Consider the following 20,465-nt stretch of genomic DNA (forward strand, 5'->3'; position numbering starts at 1 on the left):
TGGACTAGTTTAGTCCTGATCAAACAGTAGTCGCCCATATATGAATAATATAGTTATATTATCCGGTCACGACAATCATGAATTAGTGTTCATTCTCTCTTAGGTTTAAAGTGATGAACTCAGATCTCATCCATGATTACTAATCAGGTCAAAGTTTATCAGGATCTACCTCGCTGGTCATCGTAAAGGATCTCCCTGTCATGCTTGAATAACACAGCCCACGTGGAATATGGCATCCTACCCTAAATTGGAGACCATGAACATTTCTAGTGATTTCAAGACACTGTCATATATTGCAACAGTGAAAGGGAAATAACTCAATGCTCGATAAATGCTGTAGATCTTTTGATGAACATGTAAACTTGATTTTAAATATTCTACGCCCTTTATGCTTTTTTAGTTTGCGATGAGACCCATATCCCCTTTCCCACCAAAAGCAAACTTGAATAATTTACTACACAAAACCTACGCCTATTGGTCAGCTCAATCAACAGCTGATCATTATAAAGAAATACATTTCAAAAATATTTCGGGTAACCCCTGATGTGTTCGTTGAACAAGCACACAATTAGATATACAATCCTACTTTTTTCTCCATAAAAAATGTTACGAATGGGGTTCAAATTTAACAAAGAAATAGTAAGCAGATACATTTTATAAATAACATCATTTTATACAAAACATTTTTAGATTTCTTCATGAACAGAATGATTAAGAAAAGAGCAATATAAAACAATTCATTTAAACATAAACTTGAAACATGTTATTACTCGGAGTTTTAAACTATAATGCCATGCTATGACTTCTTCAACGTAGATAAAGTTTGTGGGATGCTGTTTTATGAAGCAAAATATCGGAAGTGCAATTACCACCAGGATAACGTATCTCGTGAGCTAGTACTGGACCACCAGGCTCTTGACCAAAATCTACCAAAAAGTCTTTATTCAGTGTTCGTCCACCAATGTTTTTATCAACTTCTATTTGTAGTAATATGGACCCATACCTAAAGATAAAGATATAATTTTTTCCATTGTCGTCTTCAAACTATCAACGTTCCAAGAACACTTCATTTTGTCAAAATTTTGCAATACTTGATATTAATATCCATCCAAGATATACACGGCTCATTGGAAAGTTCTAAAAATTACACTCATTCTATAAATGCACTTGGTATTAACTGGAAGATAGAAAGATAGCCTACTTGGTCATGAGTAGACTGGATCAAAACGCAGTATTGCATTCAAGAAAGATTAATTTTAACACAACTCAATCGAAATCCATTAGTCCTACATAAATATCAAGGCAATTAAAAGGAAATTATAGAAAGATACTAAAAAAGATCAAGCCCACCTGGTCATGTCAGGATAAAATTGTTGATCCCAAACACTGTATAATGATGCAACATTTGAGGACTGACTTTATATTCCTTACTGTTGATGATCAAAGGTTCTGATTGATTCTGAAAGGTAAGGTGATGTTAATATCTTTTTATTTCTTCTCGCATAAGAGATTCGTGTGCATTACATTTATTCTTTTCTATTTATTTCGTTAATATTTATTGAACAGGATTACTCCTGGTATATTACAGGAATATTCATGTACTCCATTTACCACTTCTTGTTATGCTATCACCCCAAAATATCTTAAAATAAAACAAATATCACAATTTAAACAATTCAATCTAAAAATTCTTTATCTCAAAACAATATCTCAATATACCCTATATAAATACTACATGTAGACTACATAACCGACGTAGCAAGATTTCTCTCATTGTACCTTACAGACCGTTGCCCGTCTTCATTAGCCCACATGGTGCAGAAATGTAGGACGTAAAACTCCATTCATTTCATTTTGTGTAATTCCCTTATCATAAAATTGAAATTTAATTTTCCATTGCATATCATAAATGCCATTAGTTGGTGTTTTGCAGTTATAGACAACTTGACCACATTCCTAAAACCTTTTGAAGACATACTGCATACGGTAATAAAAAAAATCCGATGATCTGAGTAAAATTGTATTGTTAGTTAGAATTAAAAGATGAACATACCCATGAAACGATGTGGTCAGGTTATATGACAAATTCCAGCGCTGCAAATGTTGGATAATTTTGATAAACCACACATACGATAAAATAAGATGAGACTGGAAATACAAAGTTTGGTCAAACGATCAGCGCAGACGATAGGTGATCGCCCATACGTTATTAACAATAAATATATGAATAGTAAAATCGCATTTACAGATAACAGCAAGTGCTAGGCTTCGTGTCAATATATTTACAGAAATCTGTTTAACAACGGTTGAAAGTGAAATCAAAATGAAATGAATGGAGTTTTACGTCCTACTTTTCTGCACCAATCAACGGTTGAAAGTTCAAATAAAAGTTCAATACAGACTTAACACAAGAGCGAAATTTTTACTGTTCAATGACCCATGACTGTCGTACCAACAACCATTTTTGTTCACTGCAAAACCATAATTTTACTACGATGAATTCTTAACAATCGTGGCATGTTAGGGACCTCGTTAAAATTAGGTTTTTCCTTGGATAGATAAAACTCTGTAGGTAATGGATAATCCCTTTATGGTTTTTGAATATAAAAGGTCATCAACGCAACCGATAGGAAAAATTTTTGTAAGGGAATTTAGAATAAACAGGTTTTTGTAAATTATGAACTGAAGAATTCCTTCTGCATATTGGATTTGAACTCTGCAATCAGCAAAGTTATGGTTCTGAAATCGATTTTGATTTTGATAAGTGCTTGCAATGTTTGTTAAGTGCAGCGTTGAATAAAACTGAATTGCGAACTTGAAGCTTTTGCCTTCCAGAAATCACATTGGGGCACAGAGCAGAAGGATCGTATCTAACTAGCGATTGTCATTTTTAATTTCTAACTTTCCTATAGACCGAAACACCGGTCTCTATCCCAGCCTCTGATAGCTATTAGGACAGATATGTGCTGGTTTAGAGACGGGAAGAAAAAGGCCATGTTAAATGGGGACTTTCCGCTTCTCGGGGGTTTTAAACCTATTAGATCGGATCTGCAAAACCCAGATATTTTTGGAAAGATGAATATTTTTGTAGTTCAATCATGCCATCATTTTCTCCCTAGACCATTTATGTCACGTCTCTACGGAAAAAACTAGTGGCCACGACTTGATATCTCGTGGCCGCGAGTTGCTATTTTCCATATTGTATAAACATGTCTTATAAATCTAAATTGCTGCGAAAAGGTTGAGCTCATAGATTATAACGGAAGGAATGGACTTATTAGGATATATTGAGACTAGAATGGCATAAAATGATACCGTTATCATTCTGGCTCATAGACGCAGAGTCATTTTGAATGTAAGTCATGGCCACTAGATACTTACTCTGATTACGAGTTGCTAAGTCCTGATTAGGAGTTGCTACGTTATGGCCACGAGTTGCTAAATCTTGGCCACGAGATAATAAAAAGAAATTTTCTGTATTATATGCCCCCCTTATGGTCCCGTACGTCTCCGGTTCCATCACAGTTTTTTTTTCGCATCGGACATTCAAAACTGAGCGCGCATTCAAAAGTTCAAAGGTCATAAAGTTACATGATACTAACAAAAGGAAAGTTACGGTGATCCCAAACACTAATCTCCAGTCAGCGTAAAGGTAATGTAAAATTATGTTACAAAAAAACGCATCTTCGTAGGTATGGAAAAAGCCCATTAAAGGTCATATTTTTTTCTGACTCTACTCCAGCCGACAATTGTCACAATATCCATCAAAAACTGGAAAAGAGGCATATGTTTCCGACTACCTTTCTCAGCGTAGTACTCCACCAACCCTTTCCTTTAAAACGCTGTGGAATGTTTACAGCGAAAATGAAAATATCTAAACGTATGTGAAAAAGTGTTTAATGACATTCGCACAATATACGTACTGAATATTTCTCAAGACTAAAGTAGGCTACGGGTTAACAGTACCTTACTACACAGTTAAAATGTTTTCTTGAAGTCGAATATTTCTACAGTGTTTGATTCTAGTCCAAAATGGGGTTTTCCAATACCGATATTGAACCTTGATCCTACACCAGCTAATGTTTCGCTTCTCAAGATTTAAAAATAGGTCCCAATTATTTTAAATCATTCGAACGACAATAATAACACAATATATATATAACAAAGATATAACACAGTAAAATCTACTCGGGTTCCCTGAAGTCAATTTTCGCTTCTTGAGTTTCATATACTTGATTAGAATAGGCAACTGCACTACTGAAGTTTTCTTCATCATAAATATCATTGGATACATCTCGCTCTTGTTTCTTCAGATTCATTTTCCTTTGTTTTCTGCTAATATAAAACAATAATCGTTTTGATTTACCTTAACCTTAACCACACTGGATAAAAACTACTAGGTCGAAAATGAAAGTTTTTGAGAGATTTACAAAATCGCCTTAGATTGTCTTTCGGTAATAAAAATTCAATGCCGAGTGGTCGGAGAGTAGATTTATTCGTAAGATATAAGTTTTAACACAAAAACACAAGTTGGAATCAGAAGATATACTAACCGTTTTTGTACTATTATATATGTTGCAACAACGACAATAATTAAGGCTGCAATAGCACCAAATACAGCACCAACAATTACTTTCCAGTCATCATCCTGCAAGATACAATTATATGCAGTCAAATAGACATATTCCTCGTGATAAGTTTCTATACTATTTATCTGTATCGGGGACACTTACAGATCATATTACACCATCCTAAATGAAGTTGCTGACTAATCTAACCTAGACAAACATGTTGGTCGGAAACGTGAACTGATTGGGGGTTTTCAAGTTCATAATAGACCAAAATTTGTTTCGCTCACATTATAAAAAAACATAGATTGTGGGTTGTTGATTGTTGATACTACCTTTAATCTTTGACATCAATAAATTGTGAAAATAGGTGATAATATTTGGCATACCTCTTCATCAGATGGTGCTCTTTTTTCATATAGAGCTAAACCATGATTTTTTAAAGCTTCATCCAAATGAGCTGAGGTTGGATAGTTCACATCCTCTATATCTCCACCATCTTTTCTGTTTATTGCGTAGTTAACTTCGGATAGTTCATTACTGTAAAAATATTACAGATTATAGCGCGATGGAAGCGGGGTAAACATTCAATAATAACATAATTATTAGGTAATGCACTAATGATTAACGATAGGATTTAGGATAAAATGACATTCAAAGCTTCGGTTGCATTCCAATATTAATGGAGTAAATTTTGAATTTTGTTTGTTTCTCGAATCTGGTTATTGGTATAATATATAGTAGATAATGGACTATTAAATGGGGCTAATAATTCAAAGTGTAAATTCTTACTTATTAGAATCTTTTATTCCATCAGATAAATTTAAGATGTCAACTTCAAGATCTTCAGCAGATATATCTAATAATAAAACAATATAATACTCTTTGAAATGTGAAAATGTTATTATTGAGTAACATTGGTGTAGTACGATTATTGGGATTGTATATAATTTGAAAGTAATGTGTATTTGTCTTAGAGCATACCTGGATTTGCTTTGACCACAGCTTCATAAACAGCTTTCTTTACATCATCAAACTGACTGTCTTCAACATCACCATCTAATCGTAGTGAACCAGCTTTTCTTGGTGAACAGTTACAGCCATTGACACCAGCAGCATCAAGATCATCTTCAGTAGGGGAATTTAAAAATACTGGATCTGGTTCTTGATCATTAACAGATAGAGTATAGTCTACTGGTGATATTTCATCTCTATCGACATAAATATAAATATTCAATTCAAATACATATCAAGTTTTATCAATATTCGTATATAATCAAGTATGTGTATATCTATCCTAATTGTTCTTCGCATAGTGTGTAGAAATATATGTTTCTTATCAATATATGTTTAAAAATAGAAAGCCAATTCTAACAATCATTAAGTCGTGCTCATACATTAACTATATTTCAACTGAGCACTCTTACCCATCATCTCCTATATATTTTGTTTGATTTGTTGATTCTGAAACTGCTCGCTTCTTTCTTGAATTTTCCTTCTTTGTTTTCACTTTTAGTAATTGATGTAGAGAGGAAGAATCTGAAAGCAAAGATTACTTTGAACTGTCAAAAAGTCCTGTATCTGCTCAAGATTGACACCTGAATTGCAGGGGGAAATCTTCTAGGATGCCAATTAACCTGGTGATCGTTGACGTTAAAAGTCTTTAGCCTCAAACCCTTCGAGTTCGACCAACATCACTGACAGGTGGGGATCTATATCGTAAATAACATGCATATTCATTGGTCAAAAGTATCTACTTTTTATATATTTTATCTGTCAATATAATCAAAATTATCTTATTCCAATATTCTAAAATGTATAATATAGCTTCTTACTATGGTTAACATTCATCCATGCAGCTCTGATTGCTATACCGACAGACTTGTGATCTACAGAGCCTGGTGATCCTTTAACAAATAGTTTCCTATGTTTGAGTGGCTTACAGCTACAGGCACTCTTCTCTTCACCTATTTTGTTAAAAGCAGCAGTTATGTCTGTATTATTTAACTGTGCCTGAACTGGGTCTGAACCATTTACAAATACTATATACTGAACTTTCGTTAGTTTATTCCTGAAAAATATCACTCTGTGAGTATCTCAGAAAATTCGATATTGATAGTAAACATGACTACTTAAAATGAAAGTAAATTTCAGGAATACAAATGTAAATACTCCGGAAACATATTATAGGTGAAACCGCTTACAGTAAATATCACAGCAATAGAACATTTCAGACTAACAATAATTGACTGAAACATAACAAGTCTCGAGATATTAAGGCTTATCTTTGGAATTACTCACCAGTTTTCATCTACATATCTTGTAACATCTATTAGAGTTATATTAATCTCAGTTGTGGAGTCTGAAACATTATAAAATATTATTACTTTGAAAATGAAATTTAAGGGATTTATATTTATTTCTCCTTACATAATCGCAAATACAATTTTCAAATTGAATTCGCTTAAAAAGAAAATACCTTGTTTCCATGCTTCGTGCAACCCAGCCGAATATATTTCATCCTTTTCATTCCATGAGTAGCCTTCAAAATATACCGATCTGGCCACGAATGTTTGTTCTGTCCATACTACTAGCTCAAATTGATTGAGATGGGTATTAATCAGCTCCGATGTAGGAGCAGTTGTCTGGTAAGATTTCAGGTACTCTCCTTTAGATTGAACCATATAATGTAATTGTGCTACCACTGTTTCTTGAACATCCATTGCTATTCTAGAATGAAGAAAGATTATATACAATATTTAAGACACATTGCATAGGCCATTTTGAATACAATATATGAGACCATGTATTTATTAAATGATATATGTCACTTATTATCACTTATTAAATATTGAAAACTAAAGCTAGAGCTGGAATTGAAATTTAAACTATATTAAGATAAAACTAGGGATGGGGCCAAGGAGGAACTTTCTAATCGCCAACCATTTCACTTGTATAGTTTTTTGAACATATTGTTCAATTAATATTTATAATATGTCCTGTTATGGTATTTAGGGCTACTGACGTAAATCATTTCGTTATGAAATCCAATCTGACGGTATTCGATGACGTCATCAATGATTTTTCTCCGATATCCTTCGAATTGTGTCGTCCAATGTATCCTTCTAAATGAATATGACAGACATAGTATGACATCAACAATACTATTCACTTACGTTTTGTTGTATCCTATTTTCATTTTTCTACTAACAACCGACACTGTACAATTCTCACACACAGCTGAAATATATTTTTTTGTCAGAAAATGTGGACGTAGAGAAACCTTCCTTTTAACCCTATAGATTGCAACACATCGTTCTGGATTGATTCACAACAGTATCGAATTTGCCGAAATCAATATGATTTTAACCATACTAATTCACTGCTAATTTCTGCAGTCAACTCTTTCGGGAAAGTCGTTGACCCTGACTGCGCAGTTCGTCATCGGCCAGATCTATTTTTCGGTAGGAAATGCTACTGACGGAAACGGTGAAGTCGATTGGATTGTCTAGACAGGGATTGAGGTAGTTTTAAAGTACTTACTTGGATTATTGGTTGACCAGACATCTTCTAGAGATGCTTCAATTAAACGTTTAGTTTCAATTGTGAAAAATAAGCTACTCGAATATGCTACATCCAGACTGAACAAGACGCCAAGTCTATAAGTGTTTACTCCTTTGTATAATGACCATCGATATTTCATCACATTATTTATTTCGTGCAGTACAAGTGTATCATTAGGTTTAATATCAAATGATGGTTCTGTTGCTATTTTATCTAATGTTACTGTATATAATATCTGATCAATTTTAACTCCAAAATCACCGACGAAATTTTCTGTTGATTCAATTGATACAACTACATCTGAAAAGAAGCAATATATGTCATTTGTTACTTTGAATATGGACCACATGGTTCCTACATTTTTTTTAGATTGCTCGTTTAGGAGTATGTATGGCTGTTTAGTTCCAGTCGTACAAGTAAGTTTACAACTTGATTCAGTCACAAGATGTTCCTGGCTTTTTGAATAAACGAGTTTCTGTAACAATAAGATAGATTGTGATGTCTGTAAAGGACCAAAAATATATATCTTTACCTTTTTCTTGTGTTACAGATCGCCAAGTTCTCGTCAAAATGACTTCTATTTCATTTGTTTGAATGTTAAAGCCTACTTCTCTTTTGACACTCAGAGTGAAGCAGGAATTATATTTGACAAGTTTCTTGCCATCGTAAACTGAAAAGGTTTCTTTTAATTGCGTTGACATATGTGCCACTATACTGGTAGCCGTCGGAGCCCTGGTTACATCTGGAAATGTTACCGTACTGTTCTGCATTACTAGATATGGAATACGAGTTACCACAGCCCTAAAATGTCAAAAAGAGATATGCCCTGATTCATTCGTTATGAAACAAATTCAACTGCATATTTTAATCCATCATCAAATTGTGCCTCTGGTTTTTAAGGACACCGGACAACGCATCATAGATGATTCCTTTCAAGTCAGACGATATGTAAGTGCATATATAGATGTAAATTTACCCATTGGCTCCAATATATTCCTCTGGTTCTCGTATTGCGATGGTCCATTTTGAATCTGAAAATATAATAAATAACAAAACTTTATAACACGTCCTTAATTTGTCAAAACAAGCTGAAATATTTTGAGGAATGACCGATCTCGTTGGGTACCATCGTCTAGTTGATCCACTGTTCAGATGGAAACAAACCTAATAAACATTGAAAGCAAGTAAATTTAACTGAAAATGGACGCCAATACCCATAACCATTGAAACATAATCTAACCCATTCAAGATATTCACAGCCTAAGCTTCAGTTTCAGAACCGTGAACTAATCAAGTATGCCTATGCAGAAAAAAGCTTTCCGCTGCAGTGGGTTAAGCCAAGTTTTATCATGCGCACTTGATAAAGGAGCACCGTCCTGTTCTTTTTTGAAACCAGATAGCTGTTGGATTAATGTCAAGTTTATTTCATTGAATTGTGGGGTTCTTGACCTTTGAATGGGAAATGTGAGTCTCATACCAAATTTTGTCCACGAAGATTGCAAGATGGTGGTTAAAGTTGTAATTGTTGTACTAATTCTTCCAGTAACTGATAATGAAAATAAGTTCTCCTCCTTGGTAAAGCCATCCATTAAGCTCGTAGAAACTACTGTATAATTCTGACCAGCTAATGATGTAAAGTTTGAAACCAATTGTGTAAGTTTTCTCTGTTTTTCAGCGCTAACCACTTTGCCATTTCGTCTTACAATAAACAGCTGTCTCCATATCTTTACACTGGAATAGGTACAAATACAAATTCAACATCGTTCGATGATATACAAAAACATATCCATTCGATGACATACGAAACACATAAAAACTCTAGCTGAAGACTCTCTTGTTGAATTGTTTCCCTTGGTGTGTTTCATTCGCATTGAAGATAAGAAGATAATTTTCAATGGACAACCAGCGAGCAAATGAATTTTTTTCATTTTAAACATATTAAATTACATCGTTTTAAACGAACATACATCTTATGTTATAACGAATCTGTACTAAACTCGACGCCAAAGGTCAAGTAGGCCTAATACATACATTCGTGCAGTTTGCAATTACATATATATACATACCCAGGATTTTTTATACTAAGGAAGCTTGTTTGGCTTCTCCATTCCACTTCGGTGTTGTTAAATTCTTTACCTATAAACGTTGACAGGAATGTCAAAAATCTAAGTTACATATTTAGAAAATAAACATTCCACTATTTCTCAAGCCTCAACAAAGCAGATTTTCGACATCGAATATAAACATGAATTAATTTGAAATCAATATTTTGTTTGAAATTGTATGTTGAAACCCAATTCTCACCTGGCATTAAACGTCCTAGTTCTGTTTTAACAGCTTCCTTAAATAATGTTCTATCAACTCTATATACAGCCTGAGAAACATATACTTGGAAGGCAGCTTCTAACTTAAATGATTCTTCTACTTCCATAACTTTATAATTCGTACCGACTGCTGTACTAATAACTATAGTATTCTTCAATTCATTGTATGAAAGTTCATTATTGTACAGTGTTATTTGTTTTTCACTCTTACTAACTATATACAGTAGCTTAAACGATGTCATTCTGTAAAAGAACAAATAAATAAATAATAGAATTACATGACAATGATTTCTTAGTCTTACTTAAAATGTTGTTTTGAACTAACGATTTCGAGTGATGATTTATGTAAACATATACTAACCCAGTTTCTGCTATAACCTCTTGTTGACCAGCAATCGTAATATTGACCGTTTCTGAAAAAAGCAGTATTTTTTGAAAGTATTTTTAAGTTGTATTCTGCTAATTGAGTCAGTCATTTTTTCTTTGTTCGTCGTCTCTGTGAAAGCATTTCTTAATTCGACTCAAGGTAGAATACGCTAATAACAATAGGTGTCACAAAATATCCAATGTGGCACAAAGAATTTTTACTTACCATTTCTTGATAACTTCCAACTTGATATTAGAGCAGTTTCAAATTTAGAATAAAAAGTTTCTATAATTCTTTGTGTAAAATATACACTATATGTCTCTTTATATCTGATGATTTTTGTAGAACTATCTGGTCGGGAGGTTATCAGATCTTTATAACTATTTCCTGTATCAGTATAGTTTACATCTAAAGCAAGTCTGTAGTCGGTTTCATTCAACTCCTCTTGATAGTTTGAATCTATGTGGATGGTGCTACTTGACTTTACAGTGTAAGATACTTGCCACATTGACGATCTAAAATTAAAATTGGGGGATGGGTTACAAACCTATCATAAACTGAGAGCTGTACTTCCGATCATGATAATACTCGTATTCTTAATGAAATATAATAGTTCATGCATCATTAACACTGTTATACTGAGGTATGTACGTGTGCATGTATAAAATATGATGAATTGGATGCAAAAATCTGAATAAAATAACGATTTCAAGACCCAAATATTACCTGGATGACACATCAACAACTTCCTCCTGTGATACAATAACAACACTACTAACTTCTTTCTCTAAAATTATAGATAATAAACAAAATAAAGCATATATAAATTTATACAGTTGACGTCTGTAAATAAGACCATTTTGTCAAATAACTGTAAGTCAATAAATATTTATTTAACATTCTATATTTTTTTAACGTATTTTTTAATCGTCTGATGAACTGAATGTCTCAAAGAAAAAATAGTTCCAAATTTATTATGAATATAGACATAAATATTCTTGACCACAAAAGAAACCGCGTACTGTAAGAGATTTCTTTCACACAAGATATCAAGCTGATGTGGTTTTTTTTTTCAACATGTACACAAAAGGCGAGCAAGTTGGAACCCTACATTTAATCCTTGTGTTAGCTAAAGAACGCTTTTGTGGGTGACGTCGTGACCATTTCTTGTAAATTAAACATGTTCTCAGAATACCAATACATTTTTAAACATTGTCATAACATGTATACCCATTTTCCATTATATTAAACGTTTCGAGCAACAAAACAGCTTACTTAGATACCACGACCATTGTTGTTGAAGATTAGATTGAATTATGTCTATATCTGGAAGAAGCACAGGACTTTTTAAAAATACAGTAAATAATGATGAATATTGAACTATTTCTGTTGTTTTAACCAGTTTATATTCACCAATAACCAATACATCAATCAATACTTGTAGATGAATCTTGTCCACTGGTAGTTTTGGAAGTTGATTAGATGGTAGTTCACCTTGAGTCATATTATCTCTAATCTTATGAAGGTAGTAAACTAATTTATATACTGATTTTCTGTTAAAAAAACAAAAAGGTTTCATTGAAAATATATTTCTTTTTACGTCCATGTATATGTACACGAATCAGAACTGTCAAAAACAAAACTTAAGCTTCCCCAGTGTTTCAGTCATAGTGAAGACCGCTTCACTGATCACAATAAACTTTGAAATGTGTACTTACCCGCTGATATCCAAATATTCTTCTTGCCGAACTATTTCAATTTTTATATCAAAATCAATTTTAAATTTCCATTCTGCTAAAAAAATAAAATCAAAGAAAGTATATGAATTATGTAAAATGTATGTATTTTTTCCAGAGTGTGAAATATACAAGGCCGGTGATCATGATAACAGAACCGAATTAAATTAAATACATTTCCGTATGAAATGATAAATTTACAACCTCACCATTTAATACCAAAGATTTTACCTCTAATTGCTCGAGTCCAGGAGAGTTCTAGTACATGCTGAAATGTTTTAAGATCTTTATGTTTAACAGGTCTGTCTATGAATTGTTCTAGACTGTACGAATAGTGTACATCATGTTCAGTTATTTCTCGATCAATCAGTGTGTATTCAGCCTTTGCTCCCTTTATTCCCATCGAATTAATCTCTTGTTGAATGAGTGTGATGTTTAGATTTCCTCCCTGTCCGGGATAAGCTTGTACACCATTAAATGTTGTGAATGCTGATAATTTCTGATACAAAGACCTATAATAACATTTGACACATTATCGGTCAGACCAGGTTAAATCAGAAAAGATAGTATAATTTTCCAAAATGATTTACAGCCATAACCATAAGGCCAAATTATTGAATTAAATAATCCAAAACGTCAACCTATCAAATAGATATAGTGAATTATGTGGTATCAGAGTGAGGGATGCGGGACTGGCAATATAAAAAACCAAATACTAACGATCATAGCCGCAATCCAATGGATTATTGCAGAGTGGAGATTGGAGAATGTTTTACTGAAATCAAGACAAATACATACCCTTCAATATCCACAACTTGCGTAACTTGTGGAACTATAACACTTATGTTGACGGAAACTGGAATAATTAAATATCGGTAAAAGTGACATCAGTGTTTCACAATAAGTACCAACATAAATGGTTAAGCTCTTGTAGAACAGAATACTTGATTGGTTGGCTATTCGAAAGGCCTAGAACAAATGCTGTGCAACAGTTTCCTCACATCGTGGATCAGTGGATTCACCAACAAACAAAGCATCGATTGTTCCAATTAGATTTTAATCAGAAAGTCTTAACATTTTCAGTAATATTCTTACGTAGCTGACCTTCCACATCAGATATACATATCGCAGGGAATGCTACAATGTTCTATTCACCAAGAAAATATCACATGGATCCATTATAAATCTTTATGAATAATTTAACAACATTACCAGATTTTCGAATATATCGATATACTGCTTGCTGAAAATGTATCAGATCGGTCTGTCTGACTGGTGTAGTGAGGTATAAACTATAGGATTTTCTAAGATCAAGTATCATTGTTGTATTGTCTTCAATCTGATATTCTAAAAGATTTTGGTGGAGAGTTTCTTGAAGTGAGGTTGCGTTGATACTTTCAAGTCTTTTAACATCTACTGTTACATTTAAACTTGTCACTTTAAAAACGGTCTGCCACAGACTCTTTCTGTAAGACAAACCAAAAATGTTAAATTCAGTTTGGTCCAGATCAAAGAAGTAAGGAAATTTATCTTTTTTCTCATTGACAAATTGTCACTGTTGTTTCACAAAGGAAGAGAAAAACATGAAACCAGCTAATCACAAACTGCATAAAAAAGGATTGCTTATCATGAAACTAACATACCCTTTAATGGTAAGGAATTCCATCTGGCGTAATATTTCAACATTAGTGCAACAATCTATAATTAAAAATATAATCTGTAAAATATAGTTTGAGTACAGTGGTGTAACCTATTTTCGTGGATATAAGGATTCAACAAGTTAAAAAAACGAATTTTTTTTTATGTCTTAGATGTTTCCTCAGATATTCTACCAAATAATTAAAATTGGTTTATTTCGATTTTCTTTATGAATCCTTCACTTTGACCCATATTTCATGAGCAACCAACTCGGCAACGGCAGCAGAATGCGTCACCTAATTTCGTGTACAATGTTTGATCTATAAATAAGTCTAGAAAAACACGTTATATGGATACCGGGTGGTATAATTAACTTCTCTTAGTATTTATCTTTAATATCAATTCATTTAAACTAGTGACAATTCCTTCAAAGAACCACGATTTAAAAAAAAAATAGTGACTGACAAAATAAGATACGTAGCGTGATTTATTGCTAAAAGTCACTGAAACAACATAAGAATATGGTCCACTTTGTGTTCCATAGAAATTTTCTGCTGACACGGAATCCCCTAGTTGATCACGTGACTTCATTCGTTGGACTACATTCTAGCAGGCGACACTTGGAATTCCGATTACCGCTTGGGATAATAAGGAAATTTCGTTCGATAAAAAATGGTGACGTTTGGTAATAAATGAAATCCGCCATTTTGTATTTGTCAAAGCATACATTAATACATTTTACCCTGCTTGAAACTACTGAATTCATTCTACCAGCTGATATTGTAGAGAAAACCCATGTTTATCCAAACAAACTAATGCGGAGGTCGCGCAAGGTCTCTCATGTCAATTATTAATCCTTTCCGGAAATCCACGAATAATAGGTTTCCACGAAATTAGATTACTTGACTGTATATCCAATAGTACTGCTTCTGGTTTACAGTTAGAGGTATTTCTAAAATTATTATTGTTTTTACAATCTGTTAAGCAAATATACAGGATAAAATAAGGTCAGAACTTACTTTCATTTTTAGTTATCAGTACATCTAAAATAGCCTGTTCTGTCACCTCTCTGTGATCAAATCGTATTCCACGATTGAGGTAAATCGAGAACGTAGAATCGATTCTGGTTGACTCTGTTTCTGTTATTTTTATCATTTCATATGATGTTGATTTCTTAACCAATACATTCTGAAGAACTTCAAATTCTACATCCACTGAAATCTGGGAACTGACCAGAACGTTACTTTTATACAGAAAATATACCAATTTGAATCTTGTTATTCTGTAAATATATCAGTATCTCATTAGTTCGACAGAGAAATTTACCAACATTTGGCCTCGGCAAACGTTTGAATTCATCCAAATTCTGTCAGCAAGCAATCGTTGAAAATCCAGTTGTTCCCATATTTCAAAAGCTGCAATTCGATTTGAGCCACACTCTCCGGAATTATTATCAGGAAATGATGAGTTTGTGCTTTTCACTTAACTTACCCATTTCTGTCTACAACTTCTTGCATTCCTTTGATTTTAATTGAGACACAGTTACAGTCTTTATATTCTGAATAAAACAAATATAATTTATCATATAATGAAATTCACAAACCAATGGATGCAAATTTGTGAAAACGGTATTAAATGCTTGTATAATATGGACAATAGATATTAAATTCCAGGAGCGTTTATCCTAGTAGTGAACTGGGGTAGATCGTTTCTGATTGGTGAATTTGTATAAATCGAAAACAAATAAAAAATGTATTCACCAGTGTGATTGTTCCAAAAAGAAACCAAAGCATCTGTTAATATAGACCAATGGGTTTCACTCACATTCTTCTTAAAGAAGAGTACAAAACGATCTTTGTAACTATAAAGCTGATCTTTTTTGAATTGGAGTACGTTAAAATTAAGATTTAAACTTGTGTTTAGGTAAGCTGAGTACAGATCCATGGCAGATAATCCATCAACTGTTGCTGGTACAATATACTCCCCTTCTGATTTTATATAAAATTTCACTTTCCATACACTCATTCTGAAAAATATCACAATGCAATGTTAATAATTTAATGACGAATAGGCCACAACACGTCACACAATACCAAATATAATATCTTAATATTATTATACTTGTCCAATGACATATCTATTTAGCTCACCAAATGTACTTACGATGTTTCTGTCAAAACTTCTTCTTGTTGTAGAACATCTATTGATAGCTTCTGACCTACAATATTGACGATGATAGACAATTACTATACTGTATTCGAGCAACAAAATTATGACAATAGCCGATTACCGTTCAGGCGAAATATCGTATGTATAGTATCTAAATTTTCATGGGATATTGAGGTGCCAATCTACAAAGTTTGGACAAGAATTTGTTCGTAACGTAACCGTGAAACTTTTGATGGAATGATCAGAAAACCTACTTACCTGTCATATTGGATGATACGGCGGATTTTATAAATTCTAAAAATTGTACTTTAGTTGAGGTAGTTAATGGCCGGTGAATGACAATATTGAACAAAGTTTCTTCTCGTATCAAATGTGAAACTTTAGATAATACTTTGTAATATTGTCCCCTGGGGTTGATAAGTTTTAAATTTGTTGAAATATAGTCTAAGATCTTTTGGTAACCGTAAAGTCTGGAATCGACTACTTCTCCATTATGTGTCAGGAAATACACGAGTTGATAGACAAATTTTCTGCAAAAATTAATATTTTGCATAAGGTTTCCATGATAGAATCTGAAACAGGCTGGGGAGGTTAAATTTCTTAATGCTCGAAACAGGAGAAGATTGGTGACATGCGACAAAGAAAACAAGCTATTTTTATCACGGATTTCCCTTTATTTTATTTCACAAACTACAACGAAAATTTTTCAAAAATTCTATGGGCAAAAAAGTGAAAAATTTGAAAGCAAGTCAACTTTATTTTATTATACAGTGTTAACTTACCCTTCCATATCGACCATCACTTTTTGTTCATGAATCTCAACTTCTGTCTGGTTAAAATTCATTTCTGAAATTTAAAATCGTATACACGAGCATGTCTCTCTTGATAATACATATCTCAAATGATTAAGGGGAGTTATGAATAATCAAAATCAAAATCATTGTTCAATAAAAAAAAAATGAAAAAGAAGAAATCAGCTGTCAAAAAAATGACGAAATACACTCACCTTTCCAATGATCGTACCAAGTCTTTTTTATGAATTCTTTGATAGATACGAATCCTGATTGCGACACCATGGTAGTAAAATATAAAGGAAAATGCATAGCGTATTCTCGTAGTTTGAATGTTGAAACATCTATAAGTTTATATTTGACTCCACTTGGCGACTGTATATTTGATATAGATTGTTGAAGTAAATTATAACTGGTTTTATCAATATCTACAGTTGTTATATCTAGTCTAGTCGAATTCAACATTATTTCATAATCCAACTTCCAAACTGATTTTCTGTAAGAAAGAAATGACCAATCAAAGGAATTGCACAGTGCTAATGATGCTTCAGCAACAACACTTTATAGGTTTAAATTAGTATAATTTATCAATTAAAACGAGGTTAGCAATTTAGATATTGCATATATACCAATCATGTTCTATGTTTAGCATATAAAGAGTATATTTGCAACATTTAAGTACATACTTCAGGGTGCTACTCCATTCAGAATATCGCCAGAACTTAAATTTCAGATCGCCAACAATACCTGAAAATATTCAATTAAAGCAACAGTTCAGATGTACTCAATTTGAAGGACAAAAGAAAATTTCCAATTACTTTCTGAAAGAGCCATCTTGAGACTTGAATGAGTTGAATAAGATTTTAAACAGGAAATTGAAACACGATGTTTCCATCTGAACTTCTTCACAGCCTAGTGATGAACCTTCCCGAGCTTTTTGCATTTATGCACTCTGTTTCGAGGTTTGAGTTTAAGATAAATTGCGAAATGATACCCTGATTGGAACATTTTTTATAAGGGAGTAAATTAAGGGAGATATCCACCCCAGACGATTGTCATTACCTAATTTCTCAAAGGTTTTAGACCAAGATGCTGTTAATGATGTTTTAATGTTAGTATATGTTGACTGAGCTATAAAAGAGTTGAAATATAAAGAGTGGAAGAGTGATGTTGATCTGTAATCTATATTAGTGGTATCAACAACGTTCACTTCGTAACCAGTCGATGTTTTATGCTTCAAATATTTATTTAACAGTTTCCATTCTGGCCAGGTTACCAGACTCGCGTCAATTGGTCTACCATTTACATTCACTTGATACTCTACTTTCCATGTTGATTCTCTAGAAAAGGAATTAATAATTTATTTAGTTATTTAATTGTAATGTCGATACATAAACTCAAGGTGACGTTCTACTTGTGTCGGACCCGTAGTGATTGATCCATCTCCCTCCTCTCTTGCCCTCTGTAGTTAGGGTATGCTTTCGTCCCAGACATTTGTATTCATTTGAGCTCAGTTCTATCTCTTTTATACTGTGGTCAGAACTGCGACGAATTAAAAAAAAATCCACCACTTAGCATCTTCATAATATTTCGTTTTTCATTTTTGCATACTAAGCAATTCGTTAATAATATGACAGTTCCAAACTTTATTTTCAAATTAAACATGAACTCACCCTGTTGCAGAAATTTGTTCTTGTAGATTCCAGATTTTAACACCTAAACAAGAACAGTTTTCGTATTCTGTAAAAATAATAACATAATGTGATACAAGAATCAGTGTATTTGATAGTGAATGTTTCCAATTATTTCAAGCATTACTTAAATAAATAGTTGTAAACCAGCTTATTTTGAAGTAAGTCAATACTTCGAGTAAATAAGAAATAATAGGTATTGTAAATATACAGATAGTTATCCATGAGCTAATCATGATTATGATGCTACACTTACCAGGATTCAACTCTTTGAAGACCTTTGTCAATTGCGTGGCAATGTTATTTTCCAAATTAATCTTAGTTACTTTATGTGACAGTGCAACTGAAAACAACATGGACTTCTTCTGGGTTGTATTGGATGACGACACTGAGACAGTTTTACCATATTTCGTTTTGATTTGTAAAAAGTGTTGAAGATATGAGTAATCTATTTGTTGTTTTAATTTTTCGACTGAAACACTTGATCCATTAACAGCCACGTGGTATGTCAGCTCCCAAGCATGATGTCTGAAGTAAAGCAAAGAAGATATAGATAGTTGTTCGGGACTGATATGTCAGTTCCTGTTGCTACATACAGTTTTTATGGTGTGCTTATTTCATTTTTTTTTATTGATTTTCCGCTTTGTTTTCAATTAACGAACTTATCTGAACAAAGGGTGATCAGACCAAGAATCGATGTGAGATTAACATTGTATAAAATTGTGAAACCTTTTTCATACTGAAATCTCATTAAACTGATAGGTACCTACCCGTTAGCACTTATAACCTCTTTCATTGGACCGATTGTTACTGTAACATTGGATTCAGCACCAATATCTGAAAATTGCCAGTAAGCAAGTTTAATTTAAAAGAATTCATTAAAGGTCGATCAAGTTAAGGAACAACAATTAGAATGATTATAAGTTATTACGAATACACTCGTATAAGAATCATGAATCGATTAACTTGTTGCTTGTTTTTTCTGTAGAATCAAGTTCTGATATGAAGTGAATAAGAATCATCTCCGTTACTGGACTGCCTACAATGCCTACAGCTCGGTACCATCTTGTTTGTTTTAGTGTAGTAATAGCTATATACCTAATGATTATATGAAAGAGTAATGAAGATTTGACCGTTTCGAATACAACTTACTTGAAATGTTTCTGAAATACATCTCTAGCGCCGATTGGAATTTATATTTGTCTTCTCTTTCAATCTTACTGTTAACTATTAAACCAGCAAAACTGGAGGTGGATATCAAAGATGAGCTTGTTTTAGATGTGGTTGATGATATTTCATATTTCCCGTTAATTGTTTTATTGTGAATCTCTATTTGAAGATCTGATGGTTTGAGAGGTTTGGTTGCTTCCGGGCGTAAAGTATTACCATTTACTTCAATGTGATATCCCAGTTCCCACGACGATTCACTACAAGGTATAAGGTGAATTTCATGTATCTATGAAATATGTGTCACAGCAGTGCGTTTTGTTCATTCATTGAATAAGGCTCTACATAAATGGCCAAATTCGTAATTTTTTGGGGAGGGGGGGGGGGGGGGGGGGGTTTATTTTGGTTTTAAAAGCCCCCAAAACCCCCAATTTTTTCCAAAATTTCCCC

The 20,465-nt window shown here is 33.1% G+C and overlaps 2 protein-coding genes across 2 annotated transcripts in view; both read right to left on the reverse strand.

Annotated features, from left to right (window-relative positions):
- Nucleotides 1-807: 807 nt before the first annotated feature.
- Nucleotides 808-990, reverse strand: LOTGIDRAFT_114200 (hypothetical protein; the record flags this gene model as incomplete). The annotated part of the gene is made up of 1 exon (XM_009052192.1): nucleotides 808-990. A coding segment is annotated over one exon (183 nt), but the record flags the coding sequence as incomplete, so codon positions are not given.
- Nucleotides 991-4,184: 3,194 nt separating this feature from the next.
- The window catches only part of LOTGIDRAFT_158756 (hypothetical protein), a gene marked incomplete at both ends in the record, with an annotated part of 30,093 nt that continues 13,812 nt past the window's right edge, over nucleotides 4,185-20,465 (reverse strand). The window contains 36 exons of the mRNA XM_009052193.1: nucleotides 4,185-4,335; nucleotides 4,554-4,648; nucleotides 4,958-5,108; nucleotides 5,361-5,427; nucleotides 5,553-5,779; nucleotides 5,996-6,107; nucleotides 6,404-6,639; nucleotides 6,870-6,930; nucleotides 7,048-7,298; nucleotides 7,745-7,808; nucleotides 8,112-8,432; nucleotides 8,665-8,933; nucleotides 9,109-9,163; nucleotides 10,437-10,699; nucleotides 10,818-10,869; nucleotides 11,049-11,338; nucleotides 11,550-11,610; nucleotides 12,099-12,376; nucleotides 12,542-12,617; nucleotides 12,791-13,071; nucleotides 13,358-13,415; nucleotides 13,772-14,025; nucleotides 14,203-14,257; nucleotides 15,217-15,479; nucleotides 15,689-15,755; nucleotides 15,958-16,223; nucleotides 16,361-16,415; nucleotides 16,625-16,896; nucleotides 17,149-17,212; nucleotides 17,373-17,653; nucleotides 17,844-17,904; nucleotides 18,220-18,497; nucleotides 18,831-18,897; nucleotides 19,105-19,376; nucleotides 19,619-19,685; nucleotides 20,001-20,275. Coding sequence (XP_009050441.1) covers nucleotides 4,185-4,335; nucleotides 4,554-4,648; nucleotides 4,958-5,108; nucleotides 5,361-5,427; nucleotides 5,553-5,779; nucleotides 5,996-6,107; nucleotides 6,404-6,639; nucleotides 6,870-6,930; nucleotides 7,048-7,298; nucleotides 7,745-7,808; nucleotides 8,112-8,432; nucleotides 8,665-8,933; nucleotides 9,109-9,163; nucleotides 10,437-10,699; nucleotides 10,818-10,869; nucleotides 11,049-11,338; nucleotides 11,550-11,610; nucleotides 12,099-12,376; nucleotides 12,542-12,617; nucleotides 12,791-13,071; nucleotides 13,358-13,415; nucleotides 13,772-14,025; nucleotides 14,203-14,257; nucleotides 15,217-15,479; nucleotides 15,689-15,755; nucleotides 15,958-16,223; nucleotides 16,361-16,415; nucleotides 16,625-16,896; nucleotides 17,149-17,212; nucleotides 17,373-17,653; nucleotides 17,844-17,904; nucleotides 18,220-18,497; nucleotides 18,831-18,897; nucleotides 19,105-19,376; nucleotides 19,619-19,685; nucleotides 20,001-20,275 — 6,016 coding nt within the window. The remainder of the gene's footprint in view (nucleotides 4,336-4,553; nucleotides 4,649-4,957; nucleotides 5,109-5,360; nucleotides 5,428-5,552; nucleotides 5,780-5,995; nucleotides 6,108-6,403; nucleotides 6,640-6,869; nucleotides 6,931-7,047; nucleotides 7,299-7,744; nucleotides 7,809-8,111; nucleotides 8,433-8,664; nucleotides 8,934-9,108; nucleotides 9,164-10,436; nucleotides 10,700-10,817; nucleotides 10,870-11,048; nucleotides 11,339-11,549; nucleotides 11,611-12,098; nucleotides 12,377-12,541; nucleotides 12,618-12,790; nucleotides 13,072-13,357; nucleotides 13,416-13,771; nucleotides 14,026-14,202; nucleotides 14,258-15,216; nucleotides 15,480-15,688; nucleotides 15,756-15,957; nucleotides 16,224-16,360; nucleotides 16,416-16,624; nucleotides 16,897-17,148; nucleotides 17,213-17,372; nucleotides 17,654-17,843; nucleotides 17,905-18,219; nucleotides 18,498-18,830; nucleotides 18,898-19,104; nucleotides 19,377-19,618; nucleotides 19,686-20,000; nucleotides 20,276-20,465) is intronic.

Source organism: Lottia gigantea (genome assembly GCF_000327385.1).
Source record: "Lottia gigantea unplaced genomic scaffold LOTGIsca_18, whole genome shotgun sequence".
NCBI lineage: Eukaryota > Metazoa > Mollusca > Gastropoda > Lottiidae > Lottia > Lottia gigantea.